General features: G+C 36.6%; 1 protein-coding gene and 1 long non-coding RNA gene across 3 annotated transcripts in view; one reads left to right on the top strand and one right to left on the bottom strand.

Annotated features, from left to right (window-relative positions):
• The window catches only part of LOC311584942, a 753,214-nt gene that overhangs the window by 61,746 nt on the left and 664,767 nt on the right, over positions 1–26,701 (top strand). The gene's annotated exons all lie outside the window — the stretch shown is intronic.
• The window catches only part of MICU3 (mitochondrial calcium uptake family member 3), an 85,692-nt gene that overhangs the window by 14,256 nt on the left and 44,735 nt on the right, over positions 1–26,701 (bottom strand). The window contains exons 5-9 of one of the 2 annotated variants that reach the window (XM_084760038.1): positions 25,638–25,685; positions 23,296–23,378; positions 20,616–20,687; positions 18,216–18,254; positions 2,524–2,619 (exon numbers count right to left, since the gene is read on the bottom strand). In XM_084760038.1, the coding sequence (XP_084616164.1) occupies positions 2,524–2,619; positions 18,216–18,254; positions 20,616–20,687; positions 23,296–23,378; positions 25,638–25,685 (338 nt within the window). The remainder of the gene's footprint in view (positions 1–2,523; positions 2,620–18,215; positions 18,255–20,615; positions 20,688–23,295; positions 23,379–25,637; positions 25,686–26,701) is intronic. The other variant, XM_084760037.1, reaches the window with a different exon arrangement.

Raw genomic sequence — 26,701 nt, 5'->3', positions numbered from 1 at the left:
TTCAGTGCTGTGACATCAGCACATGCATGCCTAAGATGAGGACCGTTTGCCCAGGTTTCTATAATGACATCACTCAGGCTGTTCTACTCACTGAACAGAGCAGACCTTCACTTGCAGTCTTTCTGTGTCCAATCATATTAGCTTCAGGTTGCAGTTATTCGGGTAATAGAGAACCACAGAAGGATAAGTAACCGTTTGACACCAGAGGAAAAACCAAACAAACAGAAAATGTAAATGGGAACCCCAACTCCGTACTGAAACCGAGCACTCACTGGGGTCAGGGAGGCCTATACCAGGAGCCTTGGTATCCTCACAGTTCATATAAGCTAAGTTACAAGAAGGTGGAAATAAAATAAAAACTTTATCCCTCTGATTCTTCTGTTTATTGTTAAAAAATGAATTTAGATGTTCTCATAATAAAGAGAAAAACCAAAGAGACCATCATGGGCTATTTCCATGTACATAATTTCCCTAGTTATTTTTTATTATTATTATTATTATTATTGTTGTTGTTGTTGTTGTTGTTGTTATTTATTATTATTATTATTTATGATGATGATGATGATGATGATGATGATGCTAAAATTGTATTAGCTGGGAAGCAGTTTAGAGGGAGTGAGGTATAGTTCACAGGAAGTGTGGGTTAGCATGGTTCTGTCCTCAGCACCAATAATAAACACACAACTAAAGTTCCTTTAAATGTCAAAATTTGTATAAAATACAAATTCATCAAACTATTAAAATAAAGTTTTAAGACAGTCTTTTAACAAGTTTCTATTGGCTACAACGTGAAAATAACCTTAATCTACAGCAAAGAGAAATCTTCAAACTTAATATAATGAAGCTTCTGAATAATCCAATAGCTAAGTAAAATTTGCAACACAAAAATAATTAAATTTTATTTGTACTGACAAATTATTTTCTGTTATTGTACAATATGCTTGTTGTATTGCACCCTGAATTATTTTTGTCAAAAATTAGTGCCAGCTGTGACATATGCAAATCTTCTTCATATAATTTAAAAAACCTATAATTTAAAATGTCAATAGTTTTAAGCAGCTTCGAAATGAGAAAATGAGAGGCTAAGATCTGATTTACCTATAATATTTTAAGGGTAGTGTATTATACATAATGAAGAAATACATATATAAATATATAAGCTTTCCTTCTGAACCAGTTTGAATCTTGAAATGCAAATACTATAAATTCTGTTATACTAGTATCCATTGTAACATGAGAAATTATAGTAAGTTGTGACTTACAGCTAATTCTCATTTTCTATAATGTAGGAGAGCAGTAATAGAGACAATCTTCAAGCAAGCAAGACCCTACCCCAAATTTTATTTAAAAAAAGAAAAAAAGTCACAATTTCAATTTAATTTCTATATTGGGGTGTGTGTGTATACACATACGCCCACATGTATGCATGGGACCAGAAATCAATGTTAGATGTCTTTTTTAGACACTAGCCACCTAATTTTTAAAGACAGGATCTCTCAATGAGCCTGGACTTTGCCAATGCAGCTAGATTGCCTGTCCAGCAAGCAACAGGGATCTGTCCTCCTGTGTCTCTCTCCTCACTGCTGGCATAAAGAATATATAATTTGTTTCTGTGCTAGCTCTTTTCATGAATGCTGGAGGTTGAACTCTGTGTAGCCTTGGCTGTTCTGGGCTCGCTTTGTAGACCAGGCTGGCCTTGAACTCACAGAACTCCGACTGCCTCTGCTTCCTGGAGTCCTGGGATTACAGACATGTGCCACCATGCCCAGGCAGTGCTTTACTTTTTGAAGTTAATGTTGAGAAAAGAAATTATATGTCAAGTTTAATATTAAAGATTTAAATCCCTGTTGATGATTAAGGGATAGAGATGGGCCATTCTGAGTGCAGCACTAAAGTGTCCAACAGCATTAAATTCAAACAATAATAAAACAAAATCTGATTTTTATTTAAACATGGACTGGCAGTCTTAAGTAATGTAAAAGTAAACTACTTCCCCATTCCTGGACTGAATGTTCGTGCCACCCCACCATATAACTCTGTACCCCTACCTTTGGGAGGTTGCTCACTATTAGTTGAGAAAGTTTAATTGTTTAAATCTAACATAAGAGCAGCCATTTTTTGCTAAGTGAAACATTTTAGTATTTCAAGCAACACTGTTATGTTGTAGGATAAATCATTTCAGCGAATTTACAAATCAAATCTGTATTACTATTTCAAATTTCTAAGAAGTGGACTTTAATTTAAACTTACTATTATTTTCTTTTAAATAAGCTTGGAAGCTTATTTTAACTTGTCAATCAACACAGACAATAATAATAGGCAGCCCCTTTCAGTACAATGAACATACTAAAATATTCTTCCTATATAGTGATTCTATGTATGATATATAGTACTTATCAATAACTAAAAATGAATAAAAGAAATAGAAAAATTGTAGGCTTCATCTTGTGAGTCTAAAACCAAATGATGATTAGATTAATGAGATGGCATCCAGTGCAAGGACTGCGTGAGGTTTCATTATACCTCTGCGAGGTCTGAGAAGAGCGCTTGGCTTGTGTTACGTCTCAGTGTATCCCAGTAGCTTCTGGAGACAAGTTCCTCAGAATCTGTTTTAAGTACCTGTAGAAGTTTTAACAACAACACAAACCAATGAACAATCATGAAGAATAACAACTTATATGCTTTACGTCTCTTTTAACCAACCTCAAGAGGTAAGAGAGGCTGTTAGCTTACCTTTCTTGTTTTTCTGCTGTGCACAACAGTATTGCATTACACAGCTACCTAGCACAGCCACACTGTGCATAGAGAAAGTATATATATACTTATATGCACAATGTGGCTATGTCAAAAACAAACCCTGTGATCTTGCCTGCCTTTCTGTTGAGACATATGTAACTTCTACAAAAGAATGACATAAAAATGTATTTACATTTTCTGTGAAATGGTATATAGAGATTTTTTTTAAGTTTGTGGTAACCTGTTAAATGCATGCCTAATTTCAAAATTAGTTGTTTTATCACCCATCTTGTCAAAACAAACAACCATACCTTGTAAATACAAACTTTAATCCAAAGCTTGCAAAAATAAAATACACCTGTTTAAGTCAGATGATATAAGCCTATTCTATTATTTGACAGGTGGGTCTACTATGAAAGGTAAGGTGCATTTAATGCTTACAAGGGCAGGGTACTCATTTTCATCTCAGTACTAGTGGGTGTCGTGGCATTTCTGAGGTTAAGAACTACAAGCCTGACCCGAAACTCTAAAATTAGCTAAAAGCAGCTTGTGTTGGGACGTGCAGTGAATACTGAAGTCATGAAGTCCATGCATCTTTTGGTTACTGAGAGAAGAAAGGTACTATGGCAGTATAATAGAAATTTTCTATTTGTCTTCTGACTTACTTTTTAAAATGCAAGTTATCAGTGAGGTGTGGTGCATATGGTTACATTCCCAGCTACGCTAGAGCCCAAAGCAGGGGGCTGTTTGAGTCTAGAAGTTCAAGGATCGACTGGGCATCATTGTGAAACTCTGTCTCAAGAAAACAGACAGAAAATCTGGAGAGTGTATTAAAATTATAGTATGTGCCAGGAATATTTCAAAGATATTTTTAAATTAACTAGAAAACACTATCCACTGTTAATAACTTGCTGATAATAAAGTATTACTTAGCTATAAATGTGTCACAGACATAAATGCTGTGTATCAGTGTGGCCCTGGGAGAAGGATCCATCATTCCTGATCTGCCAACTAAATGAGTTGAAAATGAGCATTCCTAAACAGGGAAAATTGGCTAACTACAACAGCAGCACAGTGTGCTTTCCTTTATACAAACTAGAAATGACCTCAATAAATACTAGATTACATCTTACTCTCATTTCTATTGACATATTTTGAACATTTTTGCATTTTATCTATAACTTAGAAGATTAAAACATGATCTTAAAAAGGGTTTATTAAACCCACTACACTAGAAAACATGGCTACTGGCCACAATCACAAGAGATAGCAGAAACAACTCAGTGAATCTATGCTAGTAGGTTTTACATATATAGAAAAATAAGCAAATATATTAAATTAGAGCACAGGGTATCAGAATCTTTTAGCTTTCCAACAGCTAAAAACATTAGAAAATTTGTATTTGTCTGTATAATTTATAACTTTAAAATTAAGATATTTAAAACAAATGACTATTGCTCTCTGCCCTAAATCATGCTAGAATATGAGTGGAATGCTGTGTCTATATTTTTTCTCATACCCTCTTTAAAAATATAAATGTTCTCAGGGAAGGCCCAATATTCTCACAGCAATTACTATTACAAGTAAAGAATAGCTGCTAGATCAGTGACTGGCCAGCATACTCATTAATGCCTATATATGTCTGCTCTTAAGTTAGTATTTCATTTTTTTTTTTTCGAAACAAGGTTTCTCTGTGTAGCCTTGGCTGTCCTGGACTCACTTTGTAGACTAGGCTGGCCTCGAACTCATAGCAATCCACCTGCCTCTGCCTCCCGAGTGCTGGGATTAAAGGTGTACGCCACCACTGCCCGGCTAGTATTTCATTTTTAATCAATAACATTAATCATGTAATTAAGAATGAACTTTTTATATGCAAAACTAGTAGGAAGATTTAATAGAAGAAAAATATAAATATGGCTTTTCAATAAGCTTCAAGTAGATAAGAAGCTCAAACTAGAATTTGAAAGGAAGAAATATAGAGTAAATTTAATATCAGAATATGCTTGTGTATGTTAAAGAAAGACATGAGGTCTACAACGGTCCCATGAAAGACTTCTTGAAGGCCTCTTACGTGTGATCTCAGCTTTCAAGCCTTTACCAGTGGAACAAGTTAAGTATGGATTTTCATTAAAAGAGAGAAGAGGGGCTGAAGAGATGGCTCAGAGGTTAAGAGCACTGGCTCCTCTTCCAGAGGTCCTGAGTTCAATTCCCAGCAACGACATAGTGGCTCACAACCATCTATAATGTGATGTGGTGCCCTCTTCTGGCCTGCAGCCAAACATACAGGCAAAATATTATAACCATAATAAGTAAATAAATATAAATAAATAAATAAATAAAAAGAGAGCAAGAAAATACACGACTGTCCAAAAGAGCTTCAAAAAAGGATGGAAGAGGCAAAATGTTGTCCTGTACCTTCTAAGTCTGATATATACATATATGTGTATATATACATATATACATATATGTGTAAAAAGGCTATTTATTAATGGAGTTCCTCAAACTTCGTAAATGAGAGTTTCTAATTTTTTTTTAAACTTTAACAGCAAGGTCTTATTCACAAAATCCTCTAATATGCTATCACTGGTATCTGTGATAGGGAGACAGAGTGTGGAGAAGGAGGGAAGAGCAGTGGGAGGGAGGAAAGAACGTCACAGGACGTTTGGAAGAAAGCCTAACTTAGAGATCGTGACCCATCACTGAGCTAAAGCAGAATGAGACGCCCCAAAGCCACCAATGACTACACAGGCCAGTACTTTACAGACTTAAACACACAAAAAAAACCCAAACAAAATAAACTATGCATATAATGTGTGCTATTATAAGAATTGTGTCCAAAGCCCCCCAAACAAATAATCAAACAAACAACAAAGAGACAGCAGTAATCTTGGAATTGTGATTTAATCTTGTGGTGGACTAACTGCCCCCAGGTCTGTCAAACTCTGAGAGAAAAGCTAGCAGACATTAGACAAAATCAATGTCCATGAAAGCTCAAGAAAGTAGTCACAGAAAAACATGGGAGATATCACTCAGGGAAAGATAGTGAATTCTCAATAATAACAGGACAAAACTATTTCCTGTTTTGGAAGCTCAACAGATCTCACTACATATAAAAGCAGGGCAGAGAGGGACCTGCATCAAGAGAACTGAAAAACAAAGGTAAAGAAGACTGAGCATGACATTCTGTGGGGCTGAAGAGATGGCTCCCAGTACCAACATGGCAGCTCGCAACTGTCTGTACACATGCAGCAAAACAGCAATGCATATAAAGTAAGTAAATTATTTAAAAATAACATTCTGTTATATTCATAGATCAGTGTTTTGCTGGGCCATCATAAGAATGGCTTGTTCTTGCACCAGAAGGGAACAAATACAGAGACCCACAGTTTGCCAGAGAGTGAAAGGCCTTGGAACACTCGGTCAAAACTAACACATTCTTCTGTTTGTTTGTCTTCTCCAACTCTGATGTGTTAGTTTTTGTTTTATCTTATTATATTTTATTAAACACATTCTTCTGTTTGTTTGTCTTCTCCAACTCTGATGTGTTAGTTTTTGTTTTATCTTATTATATTTTATTACTATCCCTTAGAAGCCTGTATGCTTTCTAATGAGAGAAGGGCAGTGGGGCAGGATGGGAGGAGATGTGGAAAGGAATTGGGAGGTGTACAAAGAGAGGAAGCCATAATCAGGATATACTATGTGAGAAAAAAAAAGCTACTGTCGAGGGTGAAACTACCAGTGATCCTGTACATCCACACCGCGCCGAACTGCGGACGGCACCTGCCTAACCCGGGTGGAAACACAGGTGGCGAGTCTCACCAAAACCAACTAGATCTGGGGACCGCGTCCGCGTCCTGCGCTCAAGCTGAAGCCAGACACAAAGGTTTGACCCTGCAAACTGGGGCAGTTAGCAACCGGCGTGGTCTGCTCCCACAGCCCAGTGGGTCCGCCCACGTTATAGGGAGCCGAGGGTCACGCTTGCAGGGACTAACTACTGCCCTAAAGGGAACTGGCAGTACTCCGGCAGCAGATTCACGCCAGCGGTCTGAACTGCCTTTGGCGCCAGCTGCGTGGCCCGACTGCCGGCAATCCCCAAACAACTGAACTAACTGGGCCCATCTTTGTGGGCCCGCGACAGATCCACCCAGGTTATCGGGAGCTGTGGGTCTTACTGGCAGGGAATAACTGCTGCCCTAAGGCGACGCACTCTGCCTTTCTCTAGCAGAAAGGGAAAATACAGGAGATTTGTCGCCAGCCGAGGGGACGAGCTGCTGGCTCTGACTGGGCTCTACCTGAACAATAGACCTAGCAGGGGTCATTCTTGCGCGCCCTCGTTAGGACCGCCCACTTTATCCGGAGCTGTGGGCCTTGCTGGCAGGGAATAACTGCTGCCTTAAAGCGTCTGGGAGCGGTCTAACCTGCTTTTGTCCCCAGCCACGGGGACGAACTGCTGGCTCTGACTGGGCTCTCCCTAGCTGTATCCCACAATATAGGGAGCTGAGGCTCATATGTGCAGGGTATAACCGCTAATTTATAGCAAGCTGGGAGTGGCCTGCCATACAGGGGCGTGGAAACTGCTACCTCCTCAGATACTGCCAGTGGCCTGAAACCATATGGTTACAGGCACAGATCCTGTAATCTCCAACAGGCAGATCCTAGCTGTGTCAGCTCCTGCAGACCCAGCAAGAACTCCCAAATTCATGGGAAAGGCTGAACGCTACTAAGACAGCTACAACCCAGAAGATCTGATCCACCTGGGGTCTTGGCTACAAAGCAACAGGAAAGACAGACAGCTGGGATCAACCTACACAACCAGAGAGCTTGTGTGCTGACCTTACTCTAGATCCCAATACTGCTGACTTGAGATACAGCAGTAAGGGGAAAAGGCCCAAACAGAAACCTACTTCGCGGGACTCAGCCTGGAGCCTAAGGTGTTGAGAAAAATCTACAGGAGTAGAATCTGAATCACCAGCCTGGTCCAGGGAAGTACTCCCTGTTCCCCACAGGTAAGGGCACCCTACCTATAAGCAGACATCAACTATCCACTCCCAAACAGGGAAGGTCACTACAAACCACCTCCCAACATTAGATTCACCAAAATGACAAGGGGACAACGAAAGAATGCTAACAAAAACCAAAACAGGATGGCATCTCCAGATCCCAGCAATCCTAATGAAAACAACCTGGAGAACCCAACATCAATGGATATACATGAAAACCACCTCAAATCCTTAGTAAGTAAGATGATATTGGAAGAATCAAATAAATTTTGTAAACAAATGCAGGAGGAAGCAAACAAGAGGGCTGATGACTTAAAAGAGTCATATAAAGAGGCATTTGAAGAATTTCAGAAAAACACAAATAACCAGATGAAGGAAATTATTAAAACAGTTCAAGACCTGAAGATAAAAATGGAAGAAATCATAAAAGAACGCACGGAAGAAAAACGCGATCGAGAAGCATCAGAAAAGAAAGCAAACATCTCAGAGGTGGCCTTATCTAACAGATTGCAAGAAATGGAAGAACGAATATCAGGACTTGAAGATACAATCGCACAATTGGAAACAATCATCCAGGATAATGCTAAATCTGAAAAGTTCCTGACACAAAGCGTTCATGAAATAAAAGACAACATGAAAAGACGAAACTTGAGAATAATAGGGATAGAGGAAAGAGAAGGTAACCGACTCCACAGCCCAGAAAATATCTTTAACCGAATAATAGAAGAAAATTTCCCCAATTTGAAGAAGGAGATGCATACGAACATACAAGAGGCCTACAGAACACCAAATAGAATAGACCCAAAAAGAAAATCTTCCCGCCACATAATAATAACAACACAAAATATACAGAACAAGGAAAAAATATTAAAAGCGGCAAGAGAAAAAGGACGAGTAACATATGAAGGCAAACCTATCAGAATCACTCCTGACTTCTTAGCAGAGACCATGAAAGCCAGAAGGGCCTGGACAGAGGTTCTGCAAACGCTAAGAGAACACAGATACCAGGCAAGACTACTATATCCAGCAAAATTATCAATAACCATTGGAGGTGAAGACAAGATATTCCATGACAAAAACAAATTCACACAATACCTAGCAACAAATCCGGCTTTACAGAAGTTACTAGAAGGAAAACTCCACCCCAACCGGTCAAACTACAACCAAAAATACATAAGAAATAAATAACTACACCATTGCAAAATCACAACTTCACAAAAACTCGATTGTTATAAATACCAAAAATGAAGGGACTTACCAATCACTGGTCATTAATATCTCTCAACATTAATGGTCTCAACTCTCCAATAAAAAGACACAGACTAACAGAGTGGATGCATAAACACGACCCAACATTCTTCTGCATTCAAGAAACACATCTCAACCACAAGGACAGACATTGCCTCAGAGTGAAAGGTTGGGGAAAAATATTCCAAGCAAATGGTCACAAGAAACAAGCTGGGGTAGCTATTCTAATATCTAATAAAATAGACTTTCAACCAAAATTAGTCAAAAGAGACAAGGATGGTCACTTCATACTTGTCAAAGGTAAAGTCAACCAGGAAAACATCACGATTTTGAACATCTATGCTCCGAATACAAGGGCTCCGACATTTGTAAAAGAGTTATTAACAAAGCTTGCCCCATTCATCGATACCCACACATTAATAGTGGGAGACTTCAACACCCCACTTTCACTCAAGGATAGGACTTTGATTTCAAAACTAAGCCGGGAAATAACTTCATTAACCAATGTCATGAATCAAATGGATCTAACAGATATCTACAGAACTTTCCACCCAAACGCAAAGGAGTATACCTTTTTCTCAGCACCCCATGGAACGTTCTCTAAAATTGATCACATAGTTGGTCACGAAGCAAACCTCAACAGATACAAGAAGATTGAAATAATACCTTGTATCTTATCAGATCACCATGGTCTAAGGCTGGTCTTCAACAACAATAGAAATAACAAAAAGCATACCAACACGTGGAAACTAAACAACTTTCTACTTAATGACACATGGGTCACGGAAGAAATAAGGGAAGAAATAAAAGACTTCCTGAAATTCAATGAAAATGATGGAACAACATACCCAAATTTGTGGGACACATTGAAAGCAGTGCTAAGAGGAAAATTCATAGCACTAAGTGCCTTTAAAAAGAAAATGGAGTCATCCCACATAAACAACCTAACAACACATCTGGAAGCCCTAGAAAAAAAAGAAGCAGAAACACCCAAGAGGAGTAGACGCCTGGAAATAATCAAACTCAGGGCTGAAATCAATAAATTAGAAACAAAGACAACAATCCAAAGAATCAACAAAACCAAGAGCTGGTTCTTTGAGAAAATTAACAAGATAGACAAACCGTTAGCCAATCTAACTAAAAGACAAAGAAAAGCTATCCAAATTAACAAAATCAGAAATGAAAAGGGAGACATAACAACAGACACCGAAGAAATACAAAGAATCGTAAGGACCTACTTCAAAGACATTTATGCCACAAAATTTGAAAATTTAAGGGAAATGGACAAATTTCTCGACCGATTCCATTTACCAAAATTGAACCAAGACCAGATAAACAAATTAAATAGCCCTATTTCGCCTATAGAAATAGAAGCAACCATTGATAGTCTTCCAACCAAAAAAAGCCCAGGGCCAGATGGTTTCAGCGCAGAATTCTACCAGTCCTTCAAAGAGGAGCTAATACCGATACTATTCAAGCTATTCCGAAAGATAGAAATGGATGGAATATTACCAAATTCCTTTTATGAGGCCACAGTCACATTGATACCTAAACCCCACAAAGACCCAACAAAAAAAGAGAATTTCAGACCAATTTCTCTTATGAACATTGATGCAAAAATACTCAACAAAATACTCGCAAAGCGAATACAACAGCATATCAAAGACATCATTCACCATGACCAGGTAGGCTTCATTCCAGGAATGCAGGGATGGTTTAACATACGGAAATCCATCAATGTAATCCACCATATAAACAAACTGAAAGAGAAAAACCATATGATCATCTCTTTAGATGCAGAAAAAGCATTTGACAAAATCCAACACCCATTTATGTTTAAAGTTCTGGAGAGATCGGGAATACAAGGCACTTTTCTAAACACAATAAAGGCTATATATAGCAAACCAATAGCCAACATTAAATTAAATGGAGAGATACTCAAGGAAATCCCTCTAAAATCAGGGACCAGACAAGGCTGCCCACTTTCCCCATACCTCTTTAATATAGTTCTTGAAGTTCTAGCCAGAGCAATAAGACATCAAAAGGAGATCAAGGGGATCCAAATGGGAAAGGAAGAAGTAAAATTATCCCTATTTGCAGATGATATGATAGTGTATATAAGTGACCCCCAAAATTCCACCAGAGAACTCCTACAGCTGATAAACACCTTCAGCAAATTGGCAGGATACAAAATAAACTCAAAAAAGTCAGTAGCTTTCCTATATACAAATGACAAACAGGCAGAGGAAGAAATTAGAAAAATTACTCCCTTCACGATAGCCACAAGCAATATAAAATATCTAGGAATAACCCTAACCAAGCAAGTGAAGGATTTATTTGAAAAAAACTTTAAACCTCTGAAGAAAGAGATTGAAAATGTCATCAGAAGATGGCGGGATCTACCATGTTCGTGGATTGGAAGAATCAACATAGTAAAAATGGCCATCTTACCAAAAGCAATTTACAGATTCAATGCAATCCCTATCAGAATACCTACTAAATATTTTGAAGATATTGAAAGAACAATTCTCAACTTCATATGGAGAAACAAAAAGCCCAGAATAGCAAAAACAATCCTCTACAATAAAAGATCCGCTGGAGGAATCTCCATACCTGATCTCAAGTTGTACTATAGAGCAACAGTAATTAAAACAGCATGGTACTGGCACAGCAATAGGCTAGTGGATCAATGGAATCGAACTGAAGACCCAGAGATGAATCCACACACATTTGCTCACCTGATTTTCGACAAAGAAGCCAAATCCATTCAATGGAAAAACGACAGCATCTTCAACAAATGGTGCTGGTCTAACTGGATGTCTACATGTAGAAAAATGCAATTAGACCCCTATTTGTCACCATGCACAAAACTCAAGTCCAAGTGGATTAAAGACCTCAACTTAAAACCACAGACATTAACCCAGTTAGAGGAAAAAGTGGGGAAGAGTCTGGAACTCATAGGCACAGGAGACAACTTCCTGAACAGAACACCAACAGCCCAGGCCTTAACATCAACAATTAATAAATGGGACCTCATGAGGCTGAGAAGCTTCTGTAAGGCTGGTGACACTGTCAAGAGAACAAAGCGACAGCCTACAGACTGGGAAAAGATCATCACCGACTCTTCATCTGACAAAGGTCTAATATCCAAAATATATAAAGAACTTAAGAAATTAAACACCACCAAACCAAATAACCCAATAGAGAAATGGGGTGCAGAGCTAAACAGAGAATTCTCAACAGAGGAATATCAAATGGCTGAGAAACACTTAAAGAAATGCTCGACCTCCTTAGTCATCAGAGAAATGCAAATCAAAACGACACTGAGATTCCATCTTACACCCATCAGAATGGCTAAGATCAATAACTCAACTGACACCTCATGCTGGCGAGGGTGTGGAGAAAGAGGAACACTCCTGCATTGCTGGTGGGAATGCAAACTAGTACAACCACTTTGGAAAGCTATCTGGTGCTTTCTCAGAAAAATGGGAATAGGGCTTCCTCAAGACCCAGCTATTCCACTCCTTGGAATATACCCAGAGGATGTACTACCACACAACAGGGACATATGCTCAACCATGTTCATAGCTGCCTTATTCATAATAGCCAGAACTTGGAAACAACCTACGTGTCCCTCAACAGAAGAATGGATAAAGAAACTGTGGTACATTTACACTATGGAATACTACTCAGCTATTAAAAACAAGGAATTTCCAAAATTTGTGGACAAATGGATTGAACTAGAAATTGTCATAATGAGTGAGTTCACACAGAAGCAAAAAGAGCTAAATGGTATATACTCACTTATATCGAGACACTAGCCCAAGGTGTACGTCCCCATGAAAAACTGTACCTACCAGAATAATGGGTAAGAGGGGAGGACATCCTATTGAAACTTTAGGTGTGAGAAGCCTGGGAGAAAGAGGAAATGGAAGGATCCAGTGGGTCCTGGAAAACTACAGGCGAGTCTGGGCCCTGGGGTCCTCCGCAAACTGTGGCAACAGCCAAGGAAAAAATAGGCAGTAAAAACCTTGAACCCCTACCCGGACTAGCCGATGGACATTCTCCACTGTTGAGTGGAGAAGAAGATCTAACTCTCACACAAACTCTGGTGCCCCATATTTGATCATGTCCCTTGGATGGAGATGCCTGGTGGCACTCAGAGGAAAGATAATAGCTCACCAAGGAGAGACTTGATACCGTATGAGCATATTCAGGGGGAGGAGATCCCCCTCAGACACAGACATAGGGGAGGGGAGTAGGGGGGGGAAGTGGGAGGAAGGGAGGGATGGGAGGATACATGGGATGGGCTAACAACTGAGATGTAATATGTATAAATTAATAAAAATGTATTAAAAAAAAAAAAAAAAAAAAAGCTACTGTCAATAGGGGAGGGGGAACTCGGCTGGGAGGAGACTCAGATAGCCTACAAAAAATTACATTCAGAGCTGACCTTTTAATTTCAATTACAGAAGCAAAAAAAAAGTGTATAAATTTTATCATCACTTGCTGAGAAGCATATGATAACTTAGAATAAAGACATTTTCAAATAGAGGTTTTGTTTTTCTTTTTGGTTGTGATGAGAATTGAACCCAGGGCCTTAGACATGAGAAAGCTCAGGGATAGGGTTACCATTGGGCTATACTGCTAAGCCATCATTTTCTGTTTTTAAATTACAGGGACTCTTATCTTGAGGATGTTCTTTAGGAGTATTACATTATATGGGCTAGAAAGGGTGAGACTAAACTGATTATGTACACTGGTGGGTAGACATAGCTGTACATTTATGAATTGTATGTGTGCATAGGCCAAAGCCAACATTACTTAGCTTCCTGTTTCACTCTCCGCCTCATCTTCAAGGACAAGACTCTATACCTGGAGTTCATCAATTCTGCTAGACTTGCTGGCCCGTGAACTCCAGTGATCCATCTGTCCCGCACTCCCCACTGCTAGGGTTACATACGCGTCCTATCTACTCGGCCTTTTAAGTGGACTCTGGGAATCAGAACTCAGAACAGCAGGTGCTTTATAAACTGAGCCATCTTCTTAGCTCCAAAACAGAATTTGAGTAGGGAATGATAAATATGCAGGTAATTGAAAATAAGCATTGATGGCTAGGAGTGTAATCCCAGCACTTGAGAGGCAGAGACTGGAGAATCAAGGTGAAAAGCCAAGCTACACGGTGAAATTATCACAAACAAATATTGATGGCATGTATTTAAAATATCTAATTTGAGATAGTAGAAAAAGAATAAATCAAGCACTATACAAGAATTCCAAGTTTCTATGCTAAGAGAGATATCAAAGATAGTTAATCATAAGGGTTTGCTACTGAGGAAGAGCATAAACATGCCTATAACTATTAGTTTAGGTGCATTCTTCAAAAACTCAGAAGACAAACACAGAAACATATTAAGTATCTTCTAAACTCAAAGAAAAAATAAGCTGCAATTAATTTAAAGAAGCCAAGGTAATGCAAGGGAAAAAAGGAGTGGTTTACAGAGAAAAATACTGAAATTCCACATCACAAAGTAACCATACTACTGTAAATTGACTGACTTTAAAAAAAATATATTTTATAAATTTATTCTTGTTACATCCCAATGGTTATCCCATCCCTTGTATCCTCCCATTCCTCCCTCCCTCCCATTTTCCCCTTATTCCCCTCCCCTATGACTGTGACTGAGGGGGACTTCCTTCCCTTGTATATGCTCATAGGGTATCAAGTCTCTTCTTGGTAACCTGCTATCCTTCCTCTGAGTGCCACCAGGTCTCCCCATCCAGGGGATGTGGTCAAATATGGGGCACCAGAGTTCGTGTGAAAGTCAGACCCCGCTCTCCACTCAATTGTGGACAATGTCCTATCCATTGAGTAGATCTGGGTAGGGGTTCGAAGTTTACTGCACATATTGTCCTTGGCTGGTGCCATAGTTTGAGCAGGACCCCTGGGCCCAGATCTGCCCAAACTTGACTGACTTTCCTAATTAAAAGGCACAGATTATGAGCCAGGAGAAAAGAAACCAGTACAATGCACAACCATACCATTAAAATTTTCCCTGTTAATGAGAAAAGCAAAGTTGAAAAAGGTACAACAGGCTACTGTTGATGAGAGACCAGTAATTAGCACCAGCTTACTCAATGACATTTGTGAAAAGGCCAGACACAATCTAGCACAGATGCATCTTAAAGAGCTCTTACAAAGAGTATTTGCCTTCCTTTTGCTAGTGCAAAAGCAGTGAATAAAACTCCTAGTAACTTCATACAAATAAGGCAGTGTCATCAAAGATCATGTTCTTCAGTGCCACATGCTTACAACTGGCATAGAGAAAAAAAGATTCCACTTAAGAATTTACTTGCTAAAAGATCCGACTACAGATCTGGTAGACCAGTACAATATCTGTGTGGCAAAGCCAGAAGAATCCATGGAACCTTTCTGCTGCATACTCAGGTGGTGTAACTGCCCAGAAAAGAAGATCTGTGTGAGGGTTTGTGTTACAAGTTGAAGTACCTACTTTCCTCATGAACCACCATTCTAGAACAACAGAGAAAGCCACTGCTTATAGCAATAAAGGAGTTGAAGCGAGGACTACCTACAAGGACTCCATGAGTAAAGTTAAACCATATTTTTCAGGATGCACAGGTGGCAAGGCAAAGATCTACCTATAAACCACAGTTGTGGCCATCATCCTGGGGGCAGAGAAGAATTATGACTAGGGATAGTATAAAGGGAGTTATGGGAAAATAGCAATATTTTATTTGTTAAGCTATTTTATAATTATTCATTTTATTTTCATTAACTTTACCAGGTAAACTTTATTTTTAAAATGAAGGAAAGCTCCATTATCATTATGGGGAACAATAATAAAACCCTAAAGTATTAACTAAAAATGTAGTATTTACTGATAATTAAATTAAAAGTTTTATAAGGCAAAATATACTCAGAAATCTAGAACAGTACCTACCAGAAATTTAGCTAGACATAATATATATTCTTACTCATGTAATAATGTCTCAAAATAGATAAAATAAGAATGAAGAACACTGTGAATAGACAATAAATCCATAATTGTAACATTTACTTTAATATACCAATTTGCAATCAAACAGATAATACTGTCAGTAATGGAAGACTGAACACACATAATTAATGCACGGTAATATGTATATATATGTGTGTGTAAACATAGTACTATATATGTGTATATATACACATATACATACATATACATGCATACACACATATATAAATAAATAAATAAATGTAAACTTTGCATCATAAACTGGAGGAGACAGATTCTTTTAAAATAAAGATTAGGTGATATTAAAAATTGGCACATTTTCTGGTAGTAACAGAATTTAGTTAAATTAATATTCTAAAGAATATTTTAAGGGATGCTGAAGCCAAACATTCTCCACCTTTGAGTTCTTTGACTTACTTATTCCTTTGAATATTTTGGTATTTTTTTCATCACTATGGAAGAATAACCACAACTTGACTACTTGTGAAATTTAAAATAGATCTGGGTTATCTGGAGCAGCAAACTGCTGGAGGGAACTACTATATTCATAGACACAAGGGGAGTACCCTCACTTTTTCACTCTATCAGGAAGAACGAAAGCAGAAGTGACCATAGGAGGTGTTATCTTAGAACAGGCTATCTGAGATGTCAGAGAGGCTCTGTCTTCCTGTCCAGACCCCACCTCCTTTCCTAACTGATAAGAAAGTGTCTATTATAGGAAAAAGGTTATAAAAATAAAACAAATCCTTAAGAGTTTTGAGAATGTAGGCTAAAATAATATGAAGTTATATCACATTACCTTGTTTGACATAAGGACAGAAACTATTCTCAGTAAAACAAATTGATGAATGCTAACCAATAAAATAAAAATGACAATTATGCTTTCCTCATCAAGGATAATATGAATAAAATATACACTTTAAATCTGGCTATTGATAATCTCTTAACAAATGCAACTGTGAAGTCTATACAATCTAAGCAATATGTTACCTATTTATAAAATTAAAGGAAACATTGAAACTGCCACAGTTAAAAAGTAATTCACACAATGACAGTGGAAAATAACCATAAAAATCACAAATACTATTAACCATATGTTTAAAAATACGTATGGCATTCTAATGTTGAGATTTTCATTTTATAAGTTCTTACAAATTTTTAAATGATTATCAGAGAAACGTTTTTAAAACTAATGAGAAATTTCTCTTATTGAGAAGCAGCAGTACATTTTATAGAAAACGTTTCCCATTTCTTAGACAAATGTAAACAGTTAGGTAGGTATGTGGAGGCCCCATCGACTTGCTTGCTCTCCATTTACTCCATGTCATTCTTCATGAGTATGCAGGATACCCTGTGATTATCTGATGCTGAAACCCTTTAGAATGTGTTCAAATCTAAAAAAGTGTAGCTAATTAAACAGTACGGAAGGTGATACACCCACTGTTAGGACTGTAAAGAGCACCTTAAACACTGTCCCCTGAACTCAAAGGCTTTTCAGGGATGCTTTCTATAGTTTGAGAAATCCTCCACGGGATGAAGAATATCTGGGGAAATGAAATGAACTGCATGTTTATTGGACAGGCTCAGGTCTATTCTAATCAGGCTCTTATGTGAGGGGCTAACCAATAGTTTTTCTCAAAAGAACTGAGAAGTCACAACTGGGGAGAGCACTAACAAACTTTCATGACTAAAGAATGAAACTCACAGTCATCTTTGTGTAGTAATGTAACAGTAGAATCTTATACAGAGTTTTTAATGGACCAGAGAAAGCAGGCAGTCCACAGAGCTTCAGAAAAATAAAATGAAAACTGCAAACTAAAAAGTCTTCATGAACATTTGATTGGCATTGACCAAAGTCTAGAGCTAGTTCTTAAAATACCTGTGTTCTTCAGGAAGAGAGCCTATCTGTTCTATTATTTTTGTATAATGCTTCATATGTTGCTGAAAAATATAAAAATTCAATTACTCTATCAGAATTTCTGGTGGTAGTTACATTTATTTTAATTTATAGATATACAACTAATAAAGATATATAACTGCTTTCTAAGTTTTTGTCTCTTAAGTCTAGAAAAGAAAATTTGTTTTGATTACATCTTATCATATTTAACAAATTCCAAAATATTAAAAAAATATATATATATAAAGAAGTAACATTATCCAATACAACAGGTGAGGGATATATACATAAAAACATTTAAAGTATTGTACATACACTATTAGTAGGAGAATGGTATCCATAAAGTTGAAGACGCTGACATAGAGCACAAAGGGCCAAATGAAGTGTCACATTTCAGAATGAACCCAAGTATAGCAAAAGAAAAAAGAAAAAGACGACAAAATAATCAATTAGGAAGGGCAAATCATTATGCTATATTCTCTATAAAGCACACACACACAAGTGAGATAAATGTTAAAGATGAGTAGCAAAGTTTTTAAAATCTAATGTAAATAAACATTAATTTGCTCATTTCAGCCATTTTCATTGTACATGAAAGAACTACCACTGTGAGTTAAACAGTTCCTCTTAAGTACAGACATTTCAAATATGAGGATGCTGGACTCAGCAGCATGACGGTGGCAATGGTAGGAGAAGCCTGCTTTGGAAGCCTATTCACTGCTCTTACTGCCATGACAGTAGATTGCGCTCACCTATAAAACACTATTAATACTTACCTGGCCGAAATGAGATGGGACTACAGGAGAGCAGCTTAGAGCATAGTGTGTATTTCAGAGTTTTAATGACATGGACGTAGTTAAAAATTTTTATTTGTATATGCTAATTTTCAGTTAAAGAAGTTTGCTATTTGCTATTTGCTAACACTTTACAATGTTTACTACATTTTTACAATTATATATTATACTAGTGAGTACCTAAGTATTTTAACTTATTTAATCCTCATAGCATTCATTACAGGTAGTGAGCACATTATTCTGTCATCTCAGTTGGGAACCTATAAAAGCTGGGACTGCGAGGTTAGGAGTCCTAGTGAAGACCACAGAGGCAATGCACCATAGAGGCAATATGCAAACCCTCCAAGCCTGGCTCGTGAGCCTGCTGTACTTTCCGTTGGGGGCTTTGTGTTGCTTTTTCCTCTATGATAAATTTTAGTTGCTTCAAGTTCAACCTAATGTTTAGAATATCATTTCTGTCAACTTGCCAAGACCATTTGCATTTACTTGAGTTTCTATAGATAAATTAGCATAAAATCAATTCAGATTTGTATTTTTTAAACTATGACCAATGCAGTGAAACCAAGGACTGTCACTATCAAATACAGTCACGAGTTCTGTGTAAAGTTCTGTGTTTCTGAATGGTGTTGTCAGTGAGAGGTCACTGAAAGGAACATCTGAGAATGTTTAGCTTTTAGCATGATTAAGATCAACACCTCTGAGGTGCCTGGGATATCAATTAGTGTAATGAAATCCTTCACATATATAAAGTTGTATACAACTTTGTGTTATATTTACTTGTTTTTGAAACTAAGTTTATTTCCCAATATATTTGTTAGGGAATGTATCAGTATCATATGTATATAAGGTATCACCTAGGATAAGCTGATATAGATTTCATAATTTACCTAGACTTTGCCTAACTAATCCAAGTTAATGTGATTTATATCACTATTATAAAATACTTACTTTAAATGTGTCTCAAAATTCCTTTATCTTGTCGTTTGTGTTGATACTGTAGCATTTCCCTGTTGTATGGCAGTTTTTCTCCTTTGTTATGTGATCTATATATTTTAATAAGTGCTAATGACTAGAATCATTCTAATTAAGCATTTGTTACATGTCAATAAACCATACCATATTTTTTGGTACATAAGGAGCAAATGAATAAATTAGATGGATAAAAGTATGGAATTCAGAGATGAACTACAGGTTCAAACTGTACCTTTGTCATTGAAGAGTATTACAACTTTGGATACTTTATAATGATTAGTTTTCTTATCCTTGGTTATGGACAACAGGAAGGTGGCTGCATAGAATGACTGGGAAAATGCATGAAAAGCACACAGCCATGTGAACAGTAGTAAGGGCTTAGGACAAATCTGTGATGTTTATTATGTGAACTGGCTGTTGTTAAGACTAAATTATTTGGAACAAATACAGTGAAGACTGAAAAGATGAAATAATGTTAATTCTAACTTCAGAACAAGGTACTAATATGTAATCCAGAAGAATCTATACTACTTCTAAGAGATGCAGATAGCTTACATTACTTCTTTATATTTACCATTCATTATGTTAAATTATCATTAAATTCATTCACATAATTAAATCTTTGCATATTCACCTTTAAATTTTTACATGCATAATGATATTATTAATATTTTATATGATATATACCCTTCAAATATCACAGATAACAACAGTATGGATGAAAATGACTTAATGAATATGACTGTGGGTACAGAAATTTAATATCAATATTTAACAGAAATATTGATATTGATGTGTAAGATACTGAAGTAATTTTTCTACATTAAACCTTCAGAAAGTTTTCAGTAAGTGAACAGATCCAAATTCTAAGTGGTACACTGTATTAACATGTACAAAATAATTCTCACCTGGAAAAGCCCACCTGAAACTACTATATAGCATTTCTTACCAGCAGTGCACGTTTTTCTTCATCTCCTTTAGTTTCTCTCTTTTCATTTTTTTTCCTGAATATCTCCTGAAGCTATAAGGAAATAAATCAGGAATCAAATTCCATCAGAATTTTAAGGTACCTATGTATTACTCTGTTTAATATATCCTAAAAATAAACAAAACAGTTTCACTAACATTTAATATACAATAGATATATTTTATGAATGCAGTATATTTTGCAAGAAAAATATATCCTTTGGTACTAGCAATTCACAGTTACGCGAATATTTAATATTACAGTTTTACTTGATCTCTATAATACAAAGACATTGAGTCTGAGGCACATAGAGAAAGAGATGAAACCTGTTGGGCTGTAAAGAGAACTAAAGCAGTCCTCAAGATCTTTGGGTTTGATTCCAACTTTTGTCTCACATTAAAATGTTATTGTAGTAGGCAGGTCACTAGACTCTACTGCCTCTACCTTGTTTGTTTGGAAAAGGTCAAGATAACCTGTAAAGTTCCTGCAGTAACTGTGCATGTTAGAGAATAGACTGCTGGCACCATTCCTCAGATAGGTTAACTATCTAAGGCTCATTTAAAAAAAATAAGGAATACCCCTACCTTATAGAGGGCTATATAAAATAAATATCAAAGCTAAATACCTAGTATTTTGCCTACTACTTCTCAATAAATGGTAGCTAGTACTATAAACAGTATTATTTATTCTTTAATATTCTGTGGTTTTTTAAAAATGGAAGCCCACTGTGGAGGACAAGAGGTCCTTGTGCTCACAGATAAGCACTAAAGAAACCAGGAATGTTAAACATACAAGATTGTCTCTCTTCAAAGGAAGACATGAATATACTGTTTTAAGCCTAGAAAGCTGGGAATGGAGGTGGTTAACAGCATGTGACCTCTGTGCTATCTGTATGGCCAGGGCCACACCTGGCTCCCCCAGACTCTTACAAACAGGAACAAAGGCAGTTTATAGCCTGCTGACCTTTGTGCTATCTATATAAACAGGATCATAGGAGATCCTTTCCCAGAGCCTTAAGATGTCACATGTAGTCAATTTATAGAAGCCATCTTTATGTAAGAGGCCACATATACTTTATGAAGAGTTTTGATGTGGTCATGCCTTAAGCTTTATTGTGCACAAGAGACTGAATTAATTATTACCAAGGATCATTTTCCAAATTGTGCTGTGCTTAACTATACCTAAAATAAACTGCCTGGTGTCAGGCTGTAGGAACCACACCAGCTACTGAGTCGTGCTAACTGGACATCCTTCTTGCCTCATCCTCTGTTGACTGCGGTGTTTGCAAAGACACCTTTACTACACATGTATTTTGCCAGTTCTCTGGATAGTTGATTAGCCTTGTTTATGGAATTTGGACAATAATCCCAACTCTATTTCATTTTCCTCTTTTTCAGTTATTTTTTACTTAGCATACTAGTGTGTGCACATGTGCAAGTGTATAGAAGGTAGAGGTCAGTACTGGATGGCTTCCTCAATCATCTCCCCCTCCATTCTATTTTTAAAGAGCTATCTTGATGAACATGAAGTTTACATATTAGCTAGACTACCCAACCAGAAAGCCCCAAGGATCTTCCTGTCTCTGCTTCCTCAACCCTGAGGTTATGGCGTGGGCAGCAACCACTTTGCTGTCTAAGCCACCTGCCTAGCACCTCTGTTTCAGTGTATACATTAGGAATTGAATGTCAAGTTACTCCTGCTTTCAGAAGTCTTTGCAAATAGACAGGTAAACATCGCAGCTGAGGCGGCAGTGCAGCAGCTTGAACAGCAGGTTACAGCTTTAGAGAAAGGCAGCTCTTGCAGAGTCTATATGAAAACAGGTAGGAGGAGATGTGAATGCCTCCGACTTCATCCCACAAGCAACAACATTCCAAACGACACAGGCATAGGGAGCATTCGAGGAATGGCATCTCCAAATCATTATAGATACAGAACGCTTATCAAAAATCATTCAGATAAACAGGTCTGTTCTGAAATAAAATAGCTCTTTAGGTGCCACCTTTTCTCTTACTTTTAAACAGGAGAAGATATGAAAAGATGGAACTGAACATTGATATTCATGGCAGATTTTGTTATTATAAAGAAATTAATTAATAATCCTTTTAAAATCAGAAAACAGAGGAAGCATTTTGTTACAGAAACAGACATAGGATACACAGGTAAAAGAAAAAATTGTAAGAGGAAGTGGGAAAATGAGTCAGCAACTAAAGACACCATCAGAATACACAACAGAAGAGGAAGAGCAGAGGTCAATGCTCTTGGTCAGAGACTAGGAAGGAAGCTGGAAGTAGGTCCACACACTTGAAATATTAGGTAACACTGAATGACAGGGAAAAGGAAAGATGAGTGAAAACTGATAAAAGAAAAGCTCCTATGGCCAAGCGCTATAATACAAGCTGAATAATAGTTAGAAAGACATAATCTCAGGCCTGTCTTTTACCTATCAAAGAGAAAGTATATGATAAATTATGAACTTCCAACTATATTTATCTTTAAACATTCACTATAACTTATATTTCTATAACATAAATATTATTTGAAGTATATATTTTCTAAGTAGATTCAGGTGAAACATCACTATATAGTAATATTCCTAATAACACAAAACATAGTAATATAAGTAAGCAATGTCTAATTATTAGAAAATGCAGTATGTACATACCACCAAAAACTCTTTTTTATCCACCATCTCATTTCCATCAGTGTCAAACATGTTGAAAGCTATTCTAAAACCTGCATGTGGCTCTGCCAGAAACAAAAAACAACCCAGAACAAGTTTTCATAAGTACAAGTATGTGTACTTCAAAGTACAAAATCCATGCCTTCGACAGATATATACACTACACAAAATAACCAACAAATGAAAAGCAAGGTTACTATAAGTTACATAGAGTCAAAGTTATGCTTCATGTATTGCAGACTAGTCACAGAACTGACAGTAAGCTTTCTAAGTACCTGACTGTTACTTATTGCATTACATTAAGTAAATACTTGACAATTATCCTCTAAAAAATACCTAAATTCTGTTTATTTGTTACAAAAGATTATGAGGTCACTGTATTTGAGTATTTTCAAAAAATTCAACTATGTTCAACTATTTGAAGTGGCTGAAGAGTAAAAACATAGTATACTACTAATTCCAATTCTTCAGAGTATTTAGCTGAAATTACCTGAGAATAAATGTGATTATGAGAGGGTATAGATTTGGGGTTAAACTTCAAAAAGCTTCAAAAACCAGAAGCTTTTATAAAATATTTGAATGTGTAATCCCAGGCACTCTCAAATCTGAGAAACAAGTCTTTTTGTAAAAGACACTCATATCCTACTGTCCTGTGAAGTGATTTAATTTTATGAACCTTTTCCAGAAGCCCCACGCAGCATTTTTTGTTCTCTTAATTTCTAGAGTAGAAATAGGAAAACCTGGACAGAAGACTCCGAGCTCAGTGCAGTGCATGCTTTTTAGAAAAGACTTGACCTTTCCCTTTGAAATAGCTAAATTTTGAATGCCACTCCCCCCAAGTAAACTTGCCAGTCCAGTATGAAATCCTGAACTTCACAAAGAGTTAGAAAGCTGTACTTTCTTAATCCTTCACAACCATCTCTAGGAATAACAAGTGAAAGTTGCTCCTTTATGATAGCTTATGTTTATAGGCATTTGAGAAAAACTTGCATTTAGTTTTATTATCATAAATAATGACACCATAATTGATAAGCAAGTTTTACATTTTTAAAAGATTTTCAAAATGTATATAATTATGTGTAAAATAAGTATCATCACAGACTTAGATTGGCGTCATCAACTAGTGTTCAATCTGGATTAATCTCAGGGAGCCCTGCCATCAATGGCAGAATATTTGTTTTTCAACATTTTATTCTCACTATGAAAATAAACAACATAAGAGAAAATAAAACATAATTTTGACATATGCATGTATTCACATGTTCACATCCCCCTTTCTCCTGTTACATCATTCATCACTAAGATAAGAATAGCATAGAAGTGTACATTTTCTAAGCGTTGAGAGAGAACTTTAGAATGAGTTTTACTAGTATTCTCACTTGTGTACAACTTCACAGATTTCCTCATCTGAAATCTTCTAAAGTAACATTCTTAAAGGGTAGTATGAATAAGACATTGTTCATGTTACAGATGGCCCAAAGGGGTAGCATTTAGCTATTACAGACCCTTCATGGCAGTATGGAAAGACTGACCATGTAAACCAGTAATTTCAAATAATCTAAGTTCCATGAAGAAAATAAGAGTGTGATGAAGGGATTAAGAGAGAAGGGCAGGCGAGCTATTTGAGGAGTGGAGCCAAGTGAGGACTACTGTGATTGAAAAGAAGCATGAATGACACATTCCCAGGAAGCTCTTGGGCAAAGCGCTGATGGCTCAAAGAGCAGAGAGTACAGAACTCAAAGGGCAGGATCTCCTCCATGGGAAGGGAGTTCAAGAAATGGTAAAGGCCAGGTGCTGAAGCACAGTGAGTACAGCACCAATTTCATCTATTGGATGAAAAGAAATTGAACCAAAAAATTTAGTAAACCTTCCATGTATTTCATAAACACTGCTGCATGTGCCAGAGAGAGAGCAAACCACTGCAGCGGATGGATGATGAGTTTTTAGACAGACTCTCCTCAGATAGGGGACTCTAGACTTACTACTCTTTCACATTAGAATTACAGAAAACCTGTCAAATGCATATAATAAAATCTTTACAAATTACTATAAATCCTGACCTTTGGGGTCTTATGTAGCTGAACCCCCCAAAATAATACATTTATAATTAGTAAACATTTTATTATTGTCACAAGGCAAATACATATGCTTATGACTCTGACAGTATTATACTTAACATTTTTCCTGTGATATTTAGGCATGGATTTGTAAAAGAGCCAACATACACATAAGGTAAATTTCAATACTATGCTAACCTAAGAAAGATTTATTTTTAAGATCATAAGAAAAATGTATATAGAAATCAATGTAATGAGTGTACTTACTTGTTAAAATACATAATAGAAAAAGATATTCTGTGTAAGAAATCACACCTAGAAAACAGTAACAATTATGCTTTAAAATATTAACTTATATTTCATATTCATCAAAGTAAAATACTGTATACAATAAAACTATGAATAAGGCATATACTAAATATTGTTTTAAATGAGACTACGATGTTATAAAATCATTCATTTTAATTACATTGTTCTACATGCCTCTATAAAAATTCCTACAAAATCTCCATTCATAATAAATATACTGGCAACAAAAGCAAAATGTTACTGTTTATTCACAGCTTAACTTTTAAACTTGTTACTTGTTGTTACTATATGAAACTGAGACTGGAAATACTATAAAGAACTTAGTCATTTTTTAGTAATACTTGAATAAAACATTTACATTTACTTGCCTAGAAATTTGATATGTACCTTTCAAAAAAAAACCTTACACTTACCTTTTTTCTGTCAAATGATCATTTGCTACTTTTATAACAGTTATTGTCCTTAACTGACTCTTAAGTTTTTTTTTTAATTCAATGGCTCTCACCTTGTGTTTTCTGCATCGTGAATTCTCTTTACCCTCTAATTATAAGTTCACCAAGAATTTGTATGAAGTAAATAAATATACATTTTTCTCTGCCTTTCACTTAAGGCTCCTCTTCTTTACTCATAAAACTAGAATTAATAGCTTAATTGATAAAAAAGAAGACTAAAAAAATTAAGTTTTGGAATAAGTCTACAATATTTACCTAGACTGCAGTCAATCTTGATGTTTGGCAATAGGTATGGAACCCCCCCACACACACACACAAATCTCCACTTATCTGATGTTCTTTGAGGCTCCACTCTTTGTTATAAAACAAATAGAGTAGGAGTCACTGTCAGGTGGTCTGTCACAGACATGAAGGGAACCACTCACAGGCTCTGAAAGCATTATCTTTTGTTTATACTAGAATACTGTGCCCTATAGACAGATAGTTCTGGATGACTGCCATGAATGTTATGGGAGAAAGATTCTGAAATGGTCAATGCCTGTAAAGATACAATTACTGAAGAGTCTTCTT

The sequence above is a fragment of the Acomys minous genome, assembly GCF_964271855.1.
Source record: "Acomys minous genome assembly, chromosome: 15".
NCBI classification, from domain to species: Eukaryota; Metazoa; Chordata; class Mammalia; order Rodentia; family Muridae; genus Acomys; species Acomys minous.
Note: the sequence above shows the minus strand (reverse complement) of the source record. Positions and strands in the feature narration are given on the sequence as shown.